General features: G+C 49.9%; 1 protein-coding gene across 16 annotated transcripts in view; it reads left to right on the top strand.

Annotated features, from left to right (window-relative positions):
- FGD2 (FYVE, RhoGEF and PH domain containing 2) overlaps positions 1-18,024 on the top strand; it is a 107,970-nt gene that overhangs the window by 1,813 nt on the left and 88,133 nt on the right. For 14 of the 16 annotated variants that reach the window (XR_012501118.1, XR_012501116.1, XR_012501112.1 and 11 more), the window contains exons 1-7: positions 10,221-10,469; positions 10,641-10,730; positions 13,286-13,517; positions 15,049-15,129; positions 15,808-15,956; positions 17,229-17,385; positions 17,600-17,738. Coding sequence is in view for 7 of the 16 variants with exons in the window: in XM_074348589.1 (XP_074204690.1) it covers positions 10,399-10,469; positions 10,641-10,730; positions 13,286-13,517; positions 15,049-15,129; positions 15,808-15,956; positions 17,229-17,385; positions 17,600-17,738 (919 nt within the window). In the remaining 9 variants the exon portion in view is untranslated. Of the gene's footprint in view, positions 1-453; positions 580-682; positions 983-10,220; positions 10,470-10,640; positions 10,731-13,285; positions 13,518-15,048; positions 15,130-15,807; positions 15,957-17,228; positions 17,386-17,599; positions 17,739-18,024 lie in introns of those variants that run through there. The other 2 variants (XM_074348584.1, XM_074348586.1) reach the window with 2 other exon arrangements.

An 18,024-nucleotide genomic window follows, 5' to 3' on the forward strand; every position in this document is an offset into this window, starting at 1 on the left:
CAGGGCTCACAGGGACACCAAGAGGAAGAAAAACAAAAAATCCTCGCGATAAAATAATTACAAACCACTCAAAAACACATTTCATCATGAGTGTGAATGGGCAGAACAAGAGGATTAACACTGCTGGGAATTTGACATAATAAAGCAATCTGAAAGAAACTTTAAGGGGAAAACTGTAATTTTAAAAATGGAGACAAAGATAAAGAATAGAAAGTACTAAAAAAAAAAGGAAAGGACATTGTGGGGAAAAAAAGGGGTATATTTGAAAAGGAATCAAACAGATCATCTAGAAGTGAAAAATATACTCACTGAAATGATTGAATGAAAATCTTGCTCAGCATTCACTCTATTGAGCAACCTGGCAGTATGTACTTAGAGCTATAAAGCAGTTAGTTCTGGGCTGGATAGTACCCCTCTGTGCTGCCATTACCCTCTGTGTTTGTCACCTTACAGGGAACTGTGGCTGCCTGCTTTCCTGTCAGTCTCCCCTGTTAGACTGATGTAAAGAAGATGGGTTCGTCTGGATGCAGGCTCCCTGTTTACTAGTTGTGGGTGAGAACATTCTGGCTGCTGCCTCTGGTATGCCTAGGGTATGGGTGGGTAGCACTGGCCTTCCTTATGTTCTGAAAACCTGGGGTCCTGTATCCACCTTAACTCAGGAAACACCTCTTGTCCTAATTAGGTGAAAACAAGGTACATTGTAACTGTCATCATCTCGGGAATTCTGGCATATCATATAGGTCACCAGATGTATTGACGTGAGAGACTATTAAAACTTCTTGGAGAAACATGAAAGACAATTTGGGGCTAATAGTCCCAAGGCCTTGGAATGAAACCTATAAGAATGAAGAGGGGAAATGCGGCCTCTACACGCTGGGAGGATGTGGCGTGTCACAGTGAGCGCAGTACTCGCCCCAGGGTCAGAAAGGGTCAGGTGCCTCGCTGGTGTTCTGCTCTATCATCCTCTTCTTGGTGGAGAAAGGTGAGTCCATCTAAATCTCTTATGCCCATGTCTGTTTGTCCTGAGTGTGGGGAGAAGTTCTCTTCTCCTGCAGTAAAAATCAAAGGTTAATAGGCCCTTGCCCTGAGTCTGGGTAAGTTGGGGGATTAAGATGATATCAGGACTATTCAGTGGAAGGATATTCAGCACTAAAAAGAAATGAATGATTGATATGAACAATGACATGGATGAGTCTCAAAAACATTATTCTAAGTGAAATAATCCAGACACAAAAGAGCACTTGTTATATGATTCCATTTATATAAAGTTATAAAACAGGCAAAATTAATCTGTGGGGATAAAAATCAAAACAGTGGTTGCCTATAGAAGAATGACTGGAAAGAAGCATGAGGAGCTTTCTGGGGGGATGAAAGCATTCTTCTTCTCAATTGAGGTGGTGGTTATGTGAGTGGGTACACTAGTTAAAGCTCACCAAACTGTACTCTTAAAATCTGGGCATTTTATTGTAAGACCATTATTCCTTAATTAAGGAAGAAATATCTCAGGACTGAGATTCTTGTTTCCTTTTAAGTGAGTATCTAGGGGTTTTAAAGGGAAGGTACTGTCAAAATGTCTATTGCACACATTCATGTGAATTCTTATGTAACTAGAAAAACAAAACTACTCCCTTTTTCACTGCTTCCCTACCAGCCTGTGACAGAGTCTGAATCCTTATGTGCAGTGATGTGCTGCTAAGTGTTTAATAACTGGCTCTCTAGGAAAAGAAAAGCCCTGACTCTAGCACTTGCTGATTCATGTGGTGTAAATACTCTCACTGTGGCTGACTTCATGCTGCTAATATGATGTTACTGAGCGTGGAGTTAAGAAAAAATGGGCACCGTTGACTTTCGCAAGCCAGTGGGAGCCAGCTCCAGCACACCCCTGTGACAAGCCTTTATTGCGAGGCTTCAGGGGAGTCTTGGCAGAGCTGAGGGAGGCTCTGGGGCGAGCAGTCATTTCCTATTAGCTTGAATGTGAAGGATGGCGGGCAGGAAGGGCTATGTGAGATACGACCCCATTGTAAAAGGGATTGCAAACTATGGCAGTTTGGCAGCTGTATAAAGGGTTAGCAACCCATTGGCAGCATAAGGATTTCTAAGTGAAAATATGGGTTATTTCATTTAAAATTCCTGAATTCCAATTTCTCTTGAGGAGAACAAAGACGTAAATCTAGCACCACAGGACCTGCATTCCCTCCTGACAAGAACAGGTCATAACAGGCTAACAGCTGCCCCTGTGAGAAGGACATGGATTCTGCAGCCATCTCTGCATCTCAACAACACACCTGATGCAACCAGGGGTGTTACCTGTGTGGCTCTAGTTACCATTTGAATGTGTAAATCCTGGTTTAGTCTGTGCCTTCTCTGAGATTTAATGTGGTTTCTGGTAGAACAGTGTGTGTGTGGACAGTTACTTGCTATGAGAGCTGAGGAGTATCCATTTCACAGCCACAATTCTCCCAGTTGGAGAGACCAGACTTGGCATCCTCGGGTACCCATGCTCACTCTGGGTGCTCTTGGGACACCAAGGGACAAGACTTAGCCAGGGCATTGCCTGGACCCCTGATTCCCAATTCTGGCTGAACATTAGAATCATGAAAGGAGTTAAAAAAAAAAAAAAAAAAAAAAAGCTCAGGCCTCAGCCTAGACAGTTTACTAAGAATCTCCAGGAATAGAGTCTGGAAATTAAAATGTTTTAGAGAACTCTATAGATGATCCCAATATGTCTTTGTTTTTTCAAAGGAAGGTACCGCTTAAGGTGCTTTTCCCTTGGAACAAAAGAAAACTCACATGTAGCATCCACCTTAAGTTCTCTTTCCTCCCCAGGTTGTGGTTCCTGTTCCAGCCTCTAAGAAAGGGGCAGAACACTAAGGAAGGTATGGCTTGCTGACTCCCACTCCTTCTGGGGACCAGGTGGAAGTTGCATCTTGTCCAGAAGGCTAGGGCCAGGGTTCCAGCATGGAACAGAGGCAGAATGAATTTTAGCTCATAGTGAAGCTAGGTGCGCTGTGAGAGTCCAGGAGGGACAGGAGGTAAAAATGTCCCTTCATTCCTTCAACCAGTATTTGTTGAGCACCTACTATGTACCAAGCACTGTTGCAGATGCTGGGGATACAGTGGTAAGTAAAACAGACAAAAAAATGCCTGCTTTCATGGAGCTGGCGTTCTAGTGGGGAGACAGATAATAAACATTATAAAGAAATCAGTATATCAGAAAGCGATAAGTGAGAAAAATAAAGCAGGGGAGGGGGACTGGGAATCCGTGGTGGTATTGCAATTGGGGGGGTATGCTAGGATGAGGAAAGGCCTTCGTGAGAAGATGACACTTAAGCAAAGATTTAAAGGAGACAAGAGGGTAAGCCATACAGGTATATGGCAAAAGAGAGTTCTAGGTAGGAAGAATTGCACATGCAAAGGCCCTGAGGTGGGAGTTTGTCTGGCAGGTTGGAGGGCATAGTGCCCAGAACAGAGTGAGAGGGGGGAGAGTAGTAGAAATGAGGTCATGGAGTTGGGCCTTGTAGGCCACTGGCTATGGATTGGCTATGACACCCAATGAAACATAAACTTGATATATCCCTAATGTAGACCAGACAAAGGTGGCCCTTGAAAAGAGTGGGGAAACTAAGGTGAGAGTCATGGACATTCAGCTAGCTTTCTTTCTGATTTGCCCTGTAGGGGACTGGGACTATGATGGGGGAGGGTGATGGCTCACTCACACTGGGGCACTGAGCCCCAAGATGGATGGAAAACTGAAGGGTGTATGTATGTGTAAACCCTAAGGGGCTGGGGCCTAAAGGAGGAGACAGGACAGGGCTGGTGCTCATTGGAACCTGGTCAAGGTAGAGGGCAGGAGATGGAGGAAAGAGAACCCTACAGTATCCTACAACCCCTTCCTACATGCTCAGTGTCCTGCTCCCTATTCAGGAAGATTCATGGAGGAGCTACTATGTGGCAGGCATTGTGCTAACTTCTGGGGACAGAGAGACACTTAGGACTAAGGCCTCAGGTGAGATTTAAGAGTGTCATGTGTCACATTTTCCCAAGTTCCTAGACTGGGGCTATTTGTTGAAAGGAAAGAAGGAAGAGAGAATCCTGGTAGGAAGAAAGAAGGAATCATGCAGCTCTTTGTTGGGAGAAATGGATTTCATGTGTGCTTGGTTATATACCAGCCTTCCCAGAAATGCATAAAAAAGGAGCTTTGTGACAGAGAAGTTGCATTATTGGTGGATCACAAGCAGAAAACAACTCCTGCTGACGTGTGGGAAGATGGGCACAGGTGTCTCAGGCTTGGGAGGTGGTCACGGGAGAAAGGTCACGGGCGGGGAGGGCAGCTGGCTGTGCGGAAACAATTTGTTCTTTCTCCACTCAGAAACCTGTCGGTTCTCTCCAGGCTGCTCATGTTTCTCCATGAGGAGGATCTAGCAGGCCCCAAGAAAGGCCCACAGCTGTTTGGAGATAAAAGGAGCCTGACCTGGGGTGTGAGGCCCCACCTGCTGGCCTTGTGCTCACCCTCTGGGCTCCTGGGAAGGCGCCACCTGGCACCATTCCTGGGCTCTGGCCTTGCCTTGCTGGCTCCCAACTGGCGCCTCCCTGCCCAGACCCCAGCCCTAGCTCTGCGTGGGGGGACCTTCCCTCCCCCGGAAACATGACCCCACCCTCTGCCCCCTCCGGGCCCTCCTCATGAGAGTGGGGGCATGTCTCAGCCTCCTGCATGTTCACTGCTAGGCCAGCCCTTCCGCGGTTTCACACATGCCGCCCTCCCCCCTCATCCCCGCTTTCCCAGGATGCCTTCCTCACCTGAGGTCGGCCTTTGGTGACCTTGAGGTCTTCTTGAATAGTGGGATGGGGCCAAGGCCTGGCACAAGTCTTGTTCAGTCACTAAGAATGCCAGTTTGAAACTAGATCGTTCACACGCCGAGGAAGAAAGAGCTGTTTATGTTCCCTGACATCTTCTCAGCCACCCACGTCAGGACTGACACATTTGCTGTCTTGTCTTTCAGGCCTCTGCACCCTTAGAGCAGACCCTCCCCTGGCACATGTGGAGGGAGGTTGATTTTGCCTCCCTGTGTTCCTCAAGGCACTAAACAGCTCTGAAGAATCACATCTCGCAGACTGACAATACAAGTTAGGAACAGCCAGACCACAAAGGGGCAGGGGCACACAGAAGCCAAAATATGGGAAGCTTCCTGGGAAGGTGAATGGCAGGAAGCAGATGGGCTGCCTGAGCCTGGCATCCAAGCCCACTGATGGGCAGGCAGCAGCACCAAGCCCTCCCAGGAGACAGGAAGACAAGAGACCTCAACAAATGGTGGGTTTGCTGGAGGGACACAGTGGGAAGATACTGGCTGTTTGGAGGAAGGAATAGATGAGAGGGCGGCTGGCTTTTTTCAGCCCTCCTCCTCCAAGCCAGGGACCGGCAAGGAAGGCCCACATCTCACATTGACACTGGTGGTGTGGCCTCTGCCCACCACATGAGTATTTAGAGAGCCCCCGCCAGGGCCTCCCCAAGACTAGTTGGGGGTAGAAAACTGAAGGGGAAGGGGAGGCTGTGAGGGAAGGGGTGGCAAGGGCTGCACCAGCCGCAGGAACAAATTTCAGCCAGCTGCCGGCATCTCCCCCAGAGCCACATCATCCCTTGCTCACAGGCCTGTCTGTCACAGGCCATTACACTCTGGGCAGGTGCTGGGCTTGCCTGAGGCTGGGGGCCAGGTTGGGAGTAAGGGGTCCCAGGGAACATGCCAACCTTGGGGAATGGCTTGCTGGGGATAAATGCTCCTCTGGGGAATGCTCACTCTCTCCTGAAAAAGCCACATCCTCACAAACCGCTGGAGATTACACACACACACACATGCACACATGCACGCACACACACGTGCACGCGCGCTCTCTCTCCCCTTCTCCCAGCATCCAGGTCCCAAATGTTGACATTTCCTCCCTGACAGCCCCCAAAAGCCTTCTCCTGCCCCAAGACTTCCAGTGAGAGGCCCTTGGGTGCCCCCAGTCTGCACACAAAGCCCCCTTTGCATTCCAGGGCAGCGCTTTCTTGCCAGCCAGCCAGCCTACCTGCCATGTGACTGCCCAGCCCTGCAGTTCCTGTTTGGGCGTCCCTCCCTTCCTTCTTTCCTCCCTCCCTCTTTTGCCCTGTCTGGGCTGCAGTGAACTGAGCTTTTCCAACCACCTTAAGGCTTGAAACCAGAGAATAGGAGAGAAAGCATGAGACTTATCCATGCCAAGGACCCCAAGAGCCCTGAAATGGAGACACCCCAAATCAGAGGGAGATGTGTTCACAGCTATTGGATGAGGTCCTCCTCTGCATAAACAAAATTCTGTAACCATTTCCTTTTTTGCTCGAATGCACCTCAACTCAGCAGACAAAGCCTGCCAGGGCCAGGCTCCTGGGGCCCCTCAGCCCATGTCCTACCAATCCCCAGCCCCTGGAAACCCCAGTGTGCTGGACTCCCTACCTTTATTCCTAGTCTCACCATGTTCTCTCAAGCCCACATCACTTCCTTCTGCTTTGAATGCCTTTTCCTACCTTGCCAATCAACTCATCCTTCATCCTTCATCCTTCAGGCTGCCTCTGCTAGGAAGCCTTCCTTAATAGCATCCTCTGCTCTCTGCAGACTTTGATGCTGCTTATTTGGGTGCTCATAAACTCCTCTGTTCAAAGCATTTCCCACATTGTATTTTAGTGGTTAGTAGGCCCATCTTTCTCATTAGACTGTGAGCTAAGGGGAAGAAGGCTGTGTTTAATCCATAACTTCTACCACTAGGCTGACACATAGTAGGTACTCCAAAAAATACTTGTCAACAGAATGCATGACTTAATGAATGGAGCAGAAGAGATCAAAGTAAACAGGAACACCAGGTTTCTGAGGACAGAAAAGAATTTCCAGTGGTGGATATCCAAGAAGGCTTCCTGGAGGAAGTGAATAGGAAGTTGTAAGGGTGGAGACATACCAGGCAAAAGGAACTGATTGGTCAAGGCAGGGGGTACCCATAGAAAAGGTCTTCTGTCAGCAATAAGAATGTAGCCAACAACAACAACAACAACAACAAAAGAATGTGGCCAACACTCACTAATCGCCTACTCTGTATCAGGCCTTACTCTAAGCCCGTACACATGCTATTATCTCATTTAATCTTCACAGCAACCACAGGAGGTTGGTGCTCTAATTATCCCCATTTCACAGATGAGGAAAGTGAAGTTCAGTTACTGGTTCAAGGCATTTAGGTCAGGTTTGATGGGAGAAGCAGAACAACCAGCAATAAAACAACCGGTAATTGACCGTATGCAATGGGGCAGCTTAAAGAATTGATGCTTCTGTGTCTAAAATCCTCAGGGCAGGCAGTGGGGAAGGGAAGATGGATGTGAAGTTGGGGGAACAAGAAGGAATGGAACCAGTGAGGAAGGGCTGGGATTCTGGAGGATGAACAGGCAGCCACACCAAGACAACAGCTTCAGTGACACAGCTGACCTGCGGAAGAAGTTGGCATCTTTTGTCCTAGAGTTAAACGCACATCTGGCTTGGGACTAAGAAAACTGAAGGAGGTTGGTAGAAAGCCCACAGACCTACATCAGCACGTGTGCACTGCCACAGCACTGGAGCCCTGCACCCACCACAGGAGTGAATACAGCTGCGGTGTCCCCTCCTGCCACCATGGTCAGCTTGCAGGGAAGGAAATTCTGGAACTGTGGTTCAGCTTAGCTCAGCTGACACAGCCCAGAGCCACCACTCAAGGTCACAACCCAGACCTGCGTGTGTATAAGGAAGAAATGGCTGGGAAGGTTGATCAGAGCCAAACCAGGAGGGTCTTGACAGCACACCCAGGAATCTGGGATTCCTTCTGTGCAATAATGGTGCTGGCTTTCGAGATTATATGTTGAGTGGGAAGCGAAGGTGGGACATGCCCCTAGTGATGCCCCAAAGGTCTTGGGCATCCTCAGGCTGAGGTAGGAGGCAGGAAGAGGTGCCTGTGGAACTCTGGGATAGATTCTGAAATGGATGGTAAAGGGAGTGTGTAAATGAGGGGACCAGAAGGCCTGGGCTGAGCCTTGGGTGATACCTGTAGGCGAGAAGCAAGTCTGGTGGGAGGCAGAGGAGAAAACTGGGCACTGCAGTTGAGGGGAGAAGAGCACCAAAGAGGGAGGCCTCCCCAGACCTGGAAGGACATCCAGGAAGAAGTGGCATTTAAGAATGAATCCAATCAAGCTCCTAGATCTAACCGCCATCGACAGGAAATCCAGGGGCCAGCGCTGCAGTCAACAAAGTCCTGACCATGGGAGTTGTAGGGGCAGCAACCCAGTGTCCTCACAGTCATGTGTGAGAAAACAGAAAGAACAAGGTGAACCTGTGAGTGAAAAGAGTTAATAGACAGGACAACTCATTGTAACATGTGGACCTCATTTGAATCCTTTCCTTGGAGGGTGCCGGGGTGGGGATGTGGGCGGTTGTGGATGGAGGGATTTCTTCCTTTTATAAGGCCATCAATCCTATCAGATTAGGACCCCACTTTTATGACCTCGTTTAACTTTAACTACCTCCTGTTTCCAAATACAGCCATGTTGGGGGTTAGGGCTTCAATATATGAATTTAGGGGGGAACACAGTTCAGTCCATAGCAGATAACATTTATGAGGAATTGGCACTTTGAATGCTGACTGTTTGGTTATATTAAAAAATTATTGCTAAACATCCCTTGGGGTATGATAACGGTAATGGTGTTTCATATATATATATATATATATATATTTCATATATATATATACACACACACACACACACACATACACATATCTATACACACACACATATGTAACATGTGTAAAACATATGATTGTATGCCCATATAAAGTAATACTGCCATTACATATATCATATGTGTGAGTATATACATATATATACCTTTATCTTTTAGGTACACACTGAAATATTTGTGGGTGACATCACCTGATTTGCTTCAAAATGATATGGGAAGGGGAGTGAATGTGGCTGTCGATGGAGCAGGGCCAGCCGTGAATTGATGGTTGTTGGGTCTGGGTTATGGGTTCGTGAGAGTGCCTTATTCTGTCTCCTTTTGTGTATGTTCTAAATTCTCTATAACAAAAGAAGTAAAAATGGAAAGTGAGGAGAATTAGTGAGATTTAGGGTTGAGGGGGAGAAGCCAGGCATCTGCTAGAAGAAACTGCTCAGGCAAAGCTCTGAGACAGTGAGGCTGCTGGGCGTGTGAGGGCCCAGTGTTTCACAGGCACTGGAGCATGAAGCTGTGCCAGACACTTCCGGTACCAAGATGACTGAGGCTCAGTCTCTACCCTCCACAACAAAGACCAGTCTCAACAGAGGGCTCTGGCTCAGGGCAAGCGAGTCTGGAAGCCAGTGGGAGAGCCCTGAAGGGCCTGTGAGGCTTGGATAAGGGGAATAGAAGCAGTGATCATTTGTTCTTGAAGGGCGGGGAGACCAAATGGTAAAGGAGGCATCAGGCAGAGACAACCCAGTGTGCTAGGAGCAGGGAGGCTTAAGGATAGAGAGCAGCAAGAATGTGGTCATCCAGGCTCACAATGAAATCTTTGCTGGAATTATAGGGTGGTCACCTTTGCTTTGGAAATCTGACTTCTGTTGTGTTCTTACTGGATGACTTTGGGCAAGTTACCTAGCCTCTCTGATCCACAGTTTTTTCTTCTGTAAAATGGGGATTGTAATAAGGCCCACTTCATAAGACTGTTGTGGGATTAAATGAGAAAGTACTTGTAAAGCACTAAAAAGAATGTGTTAGCTATTATTATCATCATAGTTTCAGGGAGTCAAGAAGGTGGAGACAGCAGCCATTAAAATGAGAGAACTTCAGTGGGGAAGTGGGAACACCACAGTACTCCTCCCTGCCAGCCCCTAATAGATTTGTACTTATTTTTAATTTAAAAAGCTGTTTTCTTACAGCAATGAGCAGGGTCACAATCAGAAAAGAGGTTGTGGAGAAAGGATCAAATAAAATACACTGGACCTTGTGAGAATGTGTGGTTGGCCCAAGTAGCAAGGCTCAGGCCAAAAGCCCAGTTCCAGAAACTACCTCTGGGCTCCATTGCCCTTTTGGGGTGGCTTCTGAAACTGGGGGTCTACAGGAGTGAAAGGTCAAGCCCCATGGGGGAGAGGTGGGGCCCCAGCAGGCTCCTCCCTCTGCAGGGAGCACCCGCCTTTCCCCTTCAGGGCTGTGGCTCTGGGACCACTTCCTCTTTCATCACTCTGCAGCAGGGAGCAGGCCTGCTGAGCCCTCAGGAAAGACGGGACTCTGGGATGCCTTAGCCCATCTGTGATCCCAGATCACAGATGTGGCTGAGTGTGCTGGCTGGAGACCTCCCTCCCTTCTTCAAGGGTAGCTGAGGGTCACCCTGGAGGCCTGCAGGATGGAGGGGGCAAGTAAGGAAGAGAAGCTGGCATCTGTGTCCAATCTGGTGACTGTGTTTAAGAACAGCAGGTACGGGGTAGTGGAGATGGGAAGGGTCACTGTGGCCGACTGGCTGTCTCCCTCTAGCTCCTCTGCCCACCTCTGGACCCATGGGCAGCACAGGCCCTGCCAGTCTGTCTCCAGGCTAGGGAACAGGCTGGGGCCACCTTAGGCCCTCACAGTGAGCAATTCTCTCTCTAGGCCCTGTCTTGGATACCTCTTCGTGTCTGGGCAGTGCCCACGCCCCTCAGTCATGGGTTCCTCGGAGTATGGGAGAGGAGCTGGGTGTGGGTGAGTGTGTGTGTGTTGATGTGGTGGGGAGAGTCCAGATGTTTGTGTAATTCTGAGTGAGCATAGGTGGACCAAACACCATGTTTGGGCTGCAGAACTCCACCCACTGCCCCTCCAGCAGAAATAATAGCTAATACTTACTAAGCACTTACTCCTTATGAGCACGATGACCATATAATTTATCATTCAAACCAGGACACAATTGAAACTAAAAGTGGATGCTATTACATTTTTTAGTGGGAGGGAGGGAGCAATAGGAAAGGCTGAGGCTGTCTTGAGCAGACCACAGTGTATGGTCAGCCTACCTAGGAGGCACTATTCTAAGTGCATTTGTTACTTATTTCACTTAATCATCTAACAGCCTACTGGGGATAGGTTCCATCTCTATTCCCATCTTACAGATGAGAAAGTGGAGGCACAGAGAGGTGAGGAGGCTTTGAGTTTAAGTTCATGGGCAAGGAGCAATGCAGGGGCTTCTGTCTAAAGGGAAAAGGCTGAACCGGATGTGTGGAGGTCATTGTGTGTCTGTGTGTGACATCAATCCACTCTGCAGGCATTTCTTAAGCCCAGGCCTGTGTTAGGGACTGTGACTGTTGTAGATAGGGTTCTCTGGAAATAGACTCTGAGGTAGAGATTTGCTTCAGGAGATTTATTGGGGAGGGTCTTGGGAACAACACCTGCAGGGTAAGGGAGGCAGCATTAGGCTCAGGGAAAAGTTGAATTGCCATACACTTGCTACAGAGGCTACAGCCTGTCCCAGTGAGCTCTGGGGCTGGGATGCCCCTCAGGCTATTCCAATTGAGGCAAAAGGCTAGCTCAGTCCTGAGAGGGTGTGTGTGGCAAAGCACAGCATCACACAGGAACTGTAGTGAATGCAGGAGCTGAAAGAATGATCCCCACCCAGAGGATTTTTGTCTTTGATGCTAAGCTTATGGAATGACCATGATGCCAGGTCATGGACAACAGGCCCCATGGGAGGGGCCTAGGCGTTATGCTGAGGACACTCAGAGCAGACAAAGCCTCCTGTGGGCTTCAAGGTGGAGGCGACATAGATGGGGACTTAGAAGGGCAGTTCAGCTTCCTGAGCAGGTGACCTGACGCTGCCTCTTCAAGGGGCCTTTGCCTGGCATGTTCTGTTCAGCACCGAGGACAGCTCTAGACGCCACCTTCCTGGACCACCCCCCCACCTCGGGGGTGCAGAGATGGCACCTCCCCACCCAACATGCCAGACATGCCCAGTGGAGACCCTCAGCATGTGTGCTATGCCTAGCAGGAGGAGGCAGCCCTCAGACCAGAATGGGGTCAGAGGAGGCCTTGTCGGGAGGGTGAGAGTCACCCCTCACTGTGTGAAGGGCTCTGTGCCAGCTGCCTTAATCTGGGCTTTCTTGTGAGGTCTTTCAGCACCTTAGCTGATCTGAAACTGAGGGGCAAAGAGGAAACAGAAGCTGCCTGGGGCACGTAGAGAGAAATGCAGAAGCTGAAATCAAATGTAGAACAGAAAGCCTGAGACTCAGCTAATTCCATGGGCTGAGGAACTGGGCATTGGGGCAGTGGAGAGGGGTGGGAGAGCCGGTGAGGAGCCATGGAGGACTAGGTCCCAATCCTCTCTGCCACCAACCGGTGTGTGACTTCGGGCAGGTCACGTTGACTCTCTGCACCTGTTACTCCTTGACTCACCTGGGAGGGACAGTTTAGGGTACAGGCTCAGAAGGCAGCCTGCCTGATCTGAATCCCACCTCTGCAACCCCCTTGCTGCAAGTTACTTATCTTCTCTGTACCTAGCTACAAAATTGGAAGTAATGAAAAACTTTCTCACAGAGTTTTGAAGATTTTGTACCTGTCTGGTCCTCCCATATCCCAGCCTACCTTCGTCATAAAGGTGCCCACCCTATGCTGTCATCACACACCTTTCCACACCAAAGGGAATGGGGCACAGCTCAATTCATAGGATATATCCAGTGAGGGTGGACTCTCTTATCTAAAGAGTTTAACTGGCCTACAGACCCAGTAGCTGGGCTAACAAAGCCACACTACAAAAGTGAAAGCTCACCCCTAGGGGAACAGGGAAGCTGATCCTAGACTGACTGGCTTTTCCCTCTGCTAGAGATGTGGACGGCATAGCTCCCCCGATAAGCCTGAGCTTTATCAGCTCCACCTGCCTTGAGAGTGTTGTATCAGTTACTAGGGTTTTAGGGGCTTTCCTGCTGCAGAGACTAAAAACAAGGGTGAGGTGCACAGGCAAGGGTGATTTGGGAGGGCACTTAAAAACCTCTGTGTGCAGGAGGGGTTCCTCACTGCATTTTAAACAGGGAAGTATATAGTTCCCCAGAGAACAAAACAGTCTAGGCTGACTCATTTTGAAGACTGGAGTTCCCTCCAAGAAAGGTATTGGGGAAGGAAGTGGAGGTCTCAGTAAACTCCTGAGTGCCAGGCACTCAGAGGCCACTGCATACCTGTGATTTGCATTAATCACCCCCAAATCCCTACCAGGGAGGTGCTATTCTTCTCCCTACTCTACAGACTGGAAACCCTCAGGTCTGCTCTGTTCTCCTCAGGTCCCCAGGAGCAGCGCCCAGAGCCCATAGACTGGAGGCTGAGCATCACCGCCCTGGGTGTAGGCCTCCCTCACCTGCAGGGCCACTGGAGAAGCCCACTGTGGGAGAGACCCTGGAGTCCAGGCCCAGGACAGTCAGCAGGAGATACCTGAGCTCCCTGAAGAACAAGCTGTCCAGTGGGGCCTGGAGGAAATCTTGCCAGCCTGGGACCTGCCCCGGCCCAGGGATGCAGGTGCCTAAAGGCTGGGGTAGAAGTGGGGAGCTGGGGGCCCCTCCGCTCACCTTCCCACACATTCTCTCCCAGCCGCTTCCTCAGGTGTGACCAGAGATCAGCTGAAAGCTAAATTCACCCCTCCCCACCCCGTTAATGGGCTTTGGTTAGATACCTACTATGCACCCTATTGCTGGCATTATTTCTCATACCCCATACCGTACGAGTCTTTTAGGTAAGGAAATTGAAACTCAGATAGCTTAAGGAATTTGTCCAAGGCTACACAGCTTGGAACCTGGTACCCTTCCTAGGTGTGGCCTCAGTTTACCTACCTGAGGAGGCAATGATCCCAACTGAAAATATTGGTTGGTGCTAATTCCTGCCCTTAGACTGATCCGGGGCAGTTTACCTCCCTTCCCTGTGTTTCAGTTTTCTTGTCTGTGGAGTTTAAGGGCTAGGCCACATAATGCTGTGCACCCTGGAGCCAGACTGCCAGGGTTCATGTCCCAGCTCTTCTGTTAACTGTGTGACTTTGGGCAAGTCACTTTTACCCCTTTATGTCTGTTTCCTGATTTATAACATGGGGGTGGTGATCATAGTAGTACCTAACGTGTATACTGGTGATCAACTGCTACATAACAAAGTACCCCAAAATGTAGTGGCCAAATACAATTTATTATTCCTGAGAGTTTCATGGGTTGACTGGAATGGTATTAGATGATTTTTCTATTGTCTCACTTGGGGTTTGCCTTAGTCAGCTCGGGCTGCCATGACAAAATACCATAGACTGAGTAACTTAAACAACAGAAATACAGTTTCTCACAGCTCTGGAGACTGGCTGGCCAAGAACAAGGTGCTGGCAGGGTTGGTTTCTGGTGAGGCTCCCTTCCTGGCTTGTAGATAGCCATCTTCTCACTGTGTCCTCACAGGACCTTTTCTCTGTACTCATGTTCTCCTGGTAGCCCTCTCTTCTTGTAAGGACACCAGTCTTAATGGACTAGGGCCCCACCCTTATACCTCAGTTAACTTAATTACTAAAGGCCTTATCTCTAAGTAGAATCACATTGAAGGTTAGGGCTTCAACAGATTAATTTGGGGACATAATTCAGTCCATAACAGGGTCAGTCAGATGTTGCCTAGGATGGGAATGCCCAAGATAGCTCATCTCTCAAGCCTGGTGCCTGGGCAGAGACAGCCAAAAAGCCGGGCTGAGCTGGGATGCTGGCACAGCCGTGCCCCTCTCTCTCCGTGTAGTCCCAAGGCCTCTCCTCTCCATGTGGCCTCTCGTCAGGGCAGCTAACCTCTGGATGTGGTAGTTAATGCTCCCAAGAGAGCACAAGCAGAAGCTTCCAGGCCTCCTAAGGCTTTGGCCTGGAACCGGCACAGCCTCACTCTGCTCTGTTCTCTCTCAGCTAGTCGCCGCACCAGCCCAGATGCACTGCAGGAGGGTGTGAATCCCGTGTGGTGTGTTTCACTGGGGCATTTTTGGAGACTGCTCCCATCAGAGGAGACCAAAGCTCTCCTTCTCCTTCTCCCCTCAACTCCCCTGCAGGAGCCTGAGGAGAAGAGGATCGTCCAGGAGCTACTGGAGACAGAGCAGGCCTATGTGGCACGCCTCCACCTGCTAGACCAGGCTAGTGGCCAGGATGCCCCCTCCTGAGTCCCAGCACCTGGATCTCCTCACTCCACCCCTGCTCTCCCTTCTGACTCAGCTCACAGGAACTGAGAGTTAGGACCTGGGGTTTGACTCTAGGAAGCCTTAGTCCTTTAACCCAGTGGCTGGAGTTGGGGCAGAAATCGGGATTTAGCTCATTAGCACCACTCCTGATTCCACCCTTGGTACCTGGGCTGGCTGCCCAGGTAGCAGAATACATACACAGCATCCTCATCTATCATCCCAGCGCCTGCCATCCTCACCATTATTAGCCCTTCACACTTTCTCAAGGAGCGCCAAGATAAGAGGGCTAAATCATTGAACATCAGCAGTGGGTTCCTGAGTCTGGAGAAGTCTAAGACCTTGACAGACACAAGATGGGCCCATTTCTGACATTCATCAGCCTGCCAGCCTTTGGCCAAGTCCCCGCATCTCTAGGCTTTAGTTTGCCCATATGTAAAGTGGCCAGAATACAGTCTTCCCTGCCTATCTCTTCCTGAGGTTGTTGCAAGGGTGATGGGAGATTAAGGAAGTAGAAGCATTCAGCAATCTGGGGAGGGACCCCAAAGACCCCTGGAACTGTGCTCGCCCCCCCCGGGCAGGTGTTTGGGGGGTTCCCTCTCTGCCACAGGCCCAGTGACCCATCAGTGGCTGCAGGTGTTCTTCCAGGAGCTGCTGAAGGAGGCCCGCAGCAGCAAGGCCTTCCCTGAGGATGTGGTCAGACTCATTTTCTCCAACATCTCCTCCATCTACCAGTTCCATGCACAGTTCTTCCTCCCAGAGCTGCAGCAGCGGCTGGATGACTGGTGAGATTTGGCAGCGTGACCTGGCTAGGTCAGGGTGCAGCCCCAGTGGCACTGGGTTTGGTCTGTTAGGCCTCTCCTCTTGCTGCTATGTGGCCACAGCAGTCTCATTCTTCCTCTGTGCTTGGTCTGTCTGCACAGTGAGGGGCTTGGATGATTGAGCCACAGCAGGCCGTGTGTGTGTGTGTGTGTGTGTGTGTGTGTGTGTGTGTGTGTGTGTGTGTGTGTGTGTGTGTTTTCATCCATCCTGGGAAGGGGATGGATCAGGTCCTCACTAGGCTGAGTAACTTATGAGGCAGTGCAAATAGCCAGTGCTAGCAGGGCTTCCTACATGCCCTGCCTTGGGATTTACACCTATTAACTCACTTCATCTTCAGATCAGCCCACTGTGTGATGGTGGCATCGTGGTTATGAAAGAAACCCTCTCTATTTTCAGAGATGAGCACTAAAGTAGTTAGTAGTGAAATTAGTATCTTGCCAAAGAAATGCCATTAGGTCTGGAATGCCCCTTAAAATTCTTCAGCAAAGAAGAATGCTAGTAGTTGTTAAATCCAGTGATAGATATATAGGGATTCATTATTATGTGTTTACTTTATGATTCCTTAGAATCTGGGGGGAATAAAAATTAAAAAAAAAAAAAAGACAACCCTGTGAGGTTGCCTACCCTCGTGCACATTTTTTCAGATAGGAAAATTGAAGAACAGAGAGGCTAGGTGATTGGCCCAAGAACACACAGCAAGAGTGGTGCAACTGGGACTCAAACTCAGGCAGGTCCACTCCAGATTGTGGATCCTTACCACTCTGCTGTAACAGTCCCTGGGTTAAGTGACCCTTCCTTACCCCTCTGAGCCTGGATTGCCTCCTCTCTCAGATGGGCCAGTGACTGTCCCTCCACCGCCATGCAGGGTTTTGAGAATGCAATGAGATGAGATATGCAGCATGTCCTGGGTAATGCTTGGCATGTGGCCCTTGTTATTGCTGCATGAACAAGCACCAGGTGGTCATTGAACACTGGTTGTGGGCCCAACACTATGCTGGGCCTTTGGGGGAATCCAGTCCATGGGAGAGAGCAGCACCTTCCCTCAGGGGGCTCACAGTCTAAGGGGGGTGAACCATACATGTGTGTGAGAATGACATGCCCCCTATACCTGCTCCCAGAAGTGCTGCAGAAAGGCTGTTTTGCAGGGGTTCAGGGGGCCTAGACTAACCTGACCCTGCCTGGAGTCAAGAGAAGAGGACCCCAGGCTGAAGGCAATACCTGGGCCCCTCCTGCAGGACAACCACCCCCCGCATTGGCGATGTGATCCAGAAGCTGGCCCCCTTCCTGAAAATGTACAGTGAGTATGTCAAGAACTTCGAGCGAGCCATTGAGCTGCTGGCCACCTGGACTGACAAGTCTCTACCCTTCCAGGACGTTCTCACCCGCATTCAGGTGAGGTCGGGGCGGGGATGGGGTGGAGCCTGCACTGTCACCCCTAGCCTGCAGTGGCTCCATTTCCCTGGGCGATTTTGGGCACCTCCCCAGCACAGCTGCTTCCTCAGGCCTTAGCACCTGCCTTGCCCACTCCCCTGACCCTCAAGGGCAGCCTGACCTACCCCTCCCCTCTTCTCATCCCCACACTCTCCTTTCCCTCTACCTCCCCAAGAACAGCGAGGCCTCAGGCAGCCTGACCTTGCAGCACCATATGCTGGAACCTGTGCAGAGAATCCCACGCTATGAGCTTCTGCTCAAGGAATACGTCCAGAAGCTGCCAGCCCAGGCCCCAGACCTGGCCGATGCGCAGAGTGAGGACACCCCTGGGGAACCCAAGGGGCTGGGGAGGCCCAAGCCACTCTTATAATCTATGGAACACCTGCAAATATGGTTATGATGACCATCAGCCATCAACACTGATCATTGGTGTTTCATAGACATTGTCTATAGCATTAGCCATTTTTTAAACAGACACTAAGTCCCAGAGAGGTTAAGTGACTTGCTCAAGGTCACACAGCCAGAAAGGAGTAGAGTTGGGATTTAAAGCCATGCCTGCACCCTCTGGATCTGGGGAGAAATCAAAGTCACAGAAGCCAA

Source organism: Camelus bactrianus, chromosome 20 (assembly GCF_048773025.1).
Source record: "Camelus bactrianus isolate YW-2024 breed Bactrian camel chromosome 20, ASM4877302v1, whole genome shotgun sequence".
NCBI lineage: Eukaryota > Metazoa > Chordata > Mammalia > Artiodactyla > Camelidae > Camelus > Camelus bactrianus.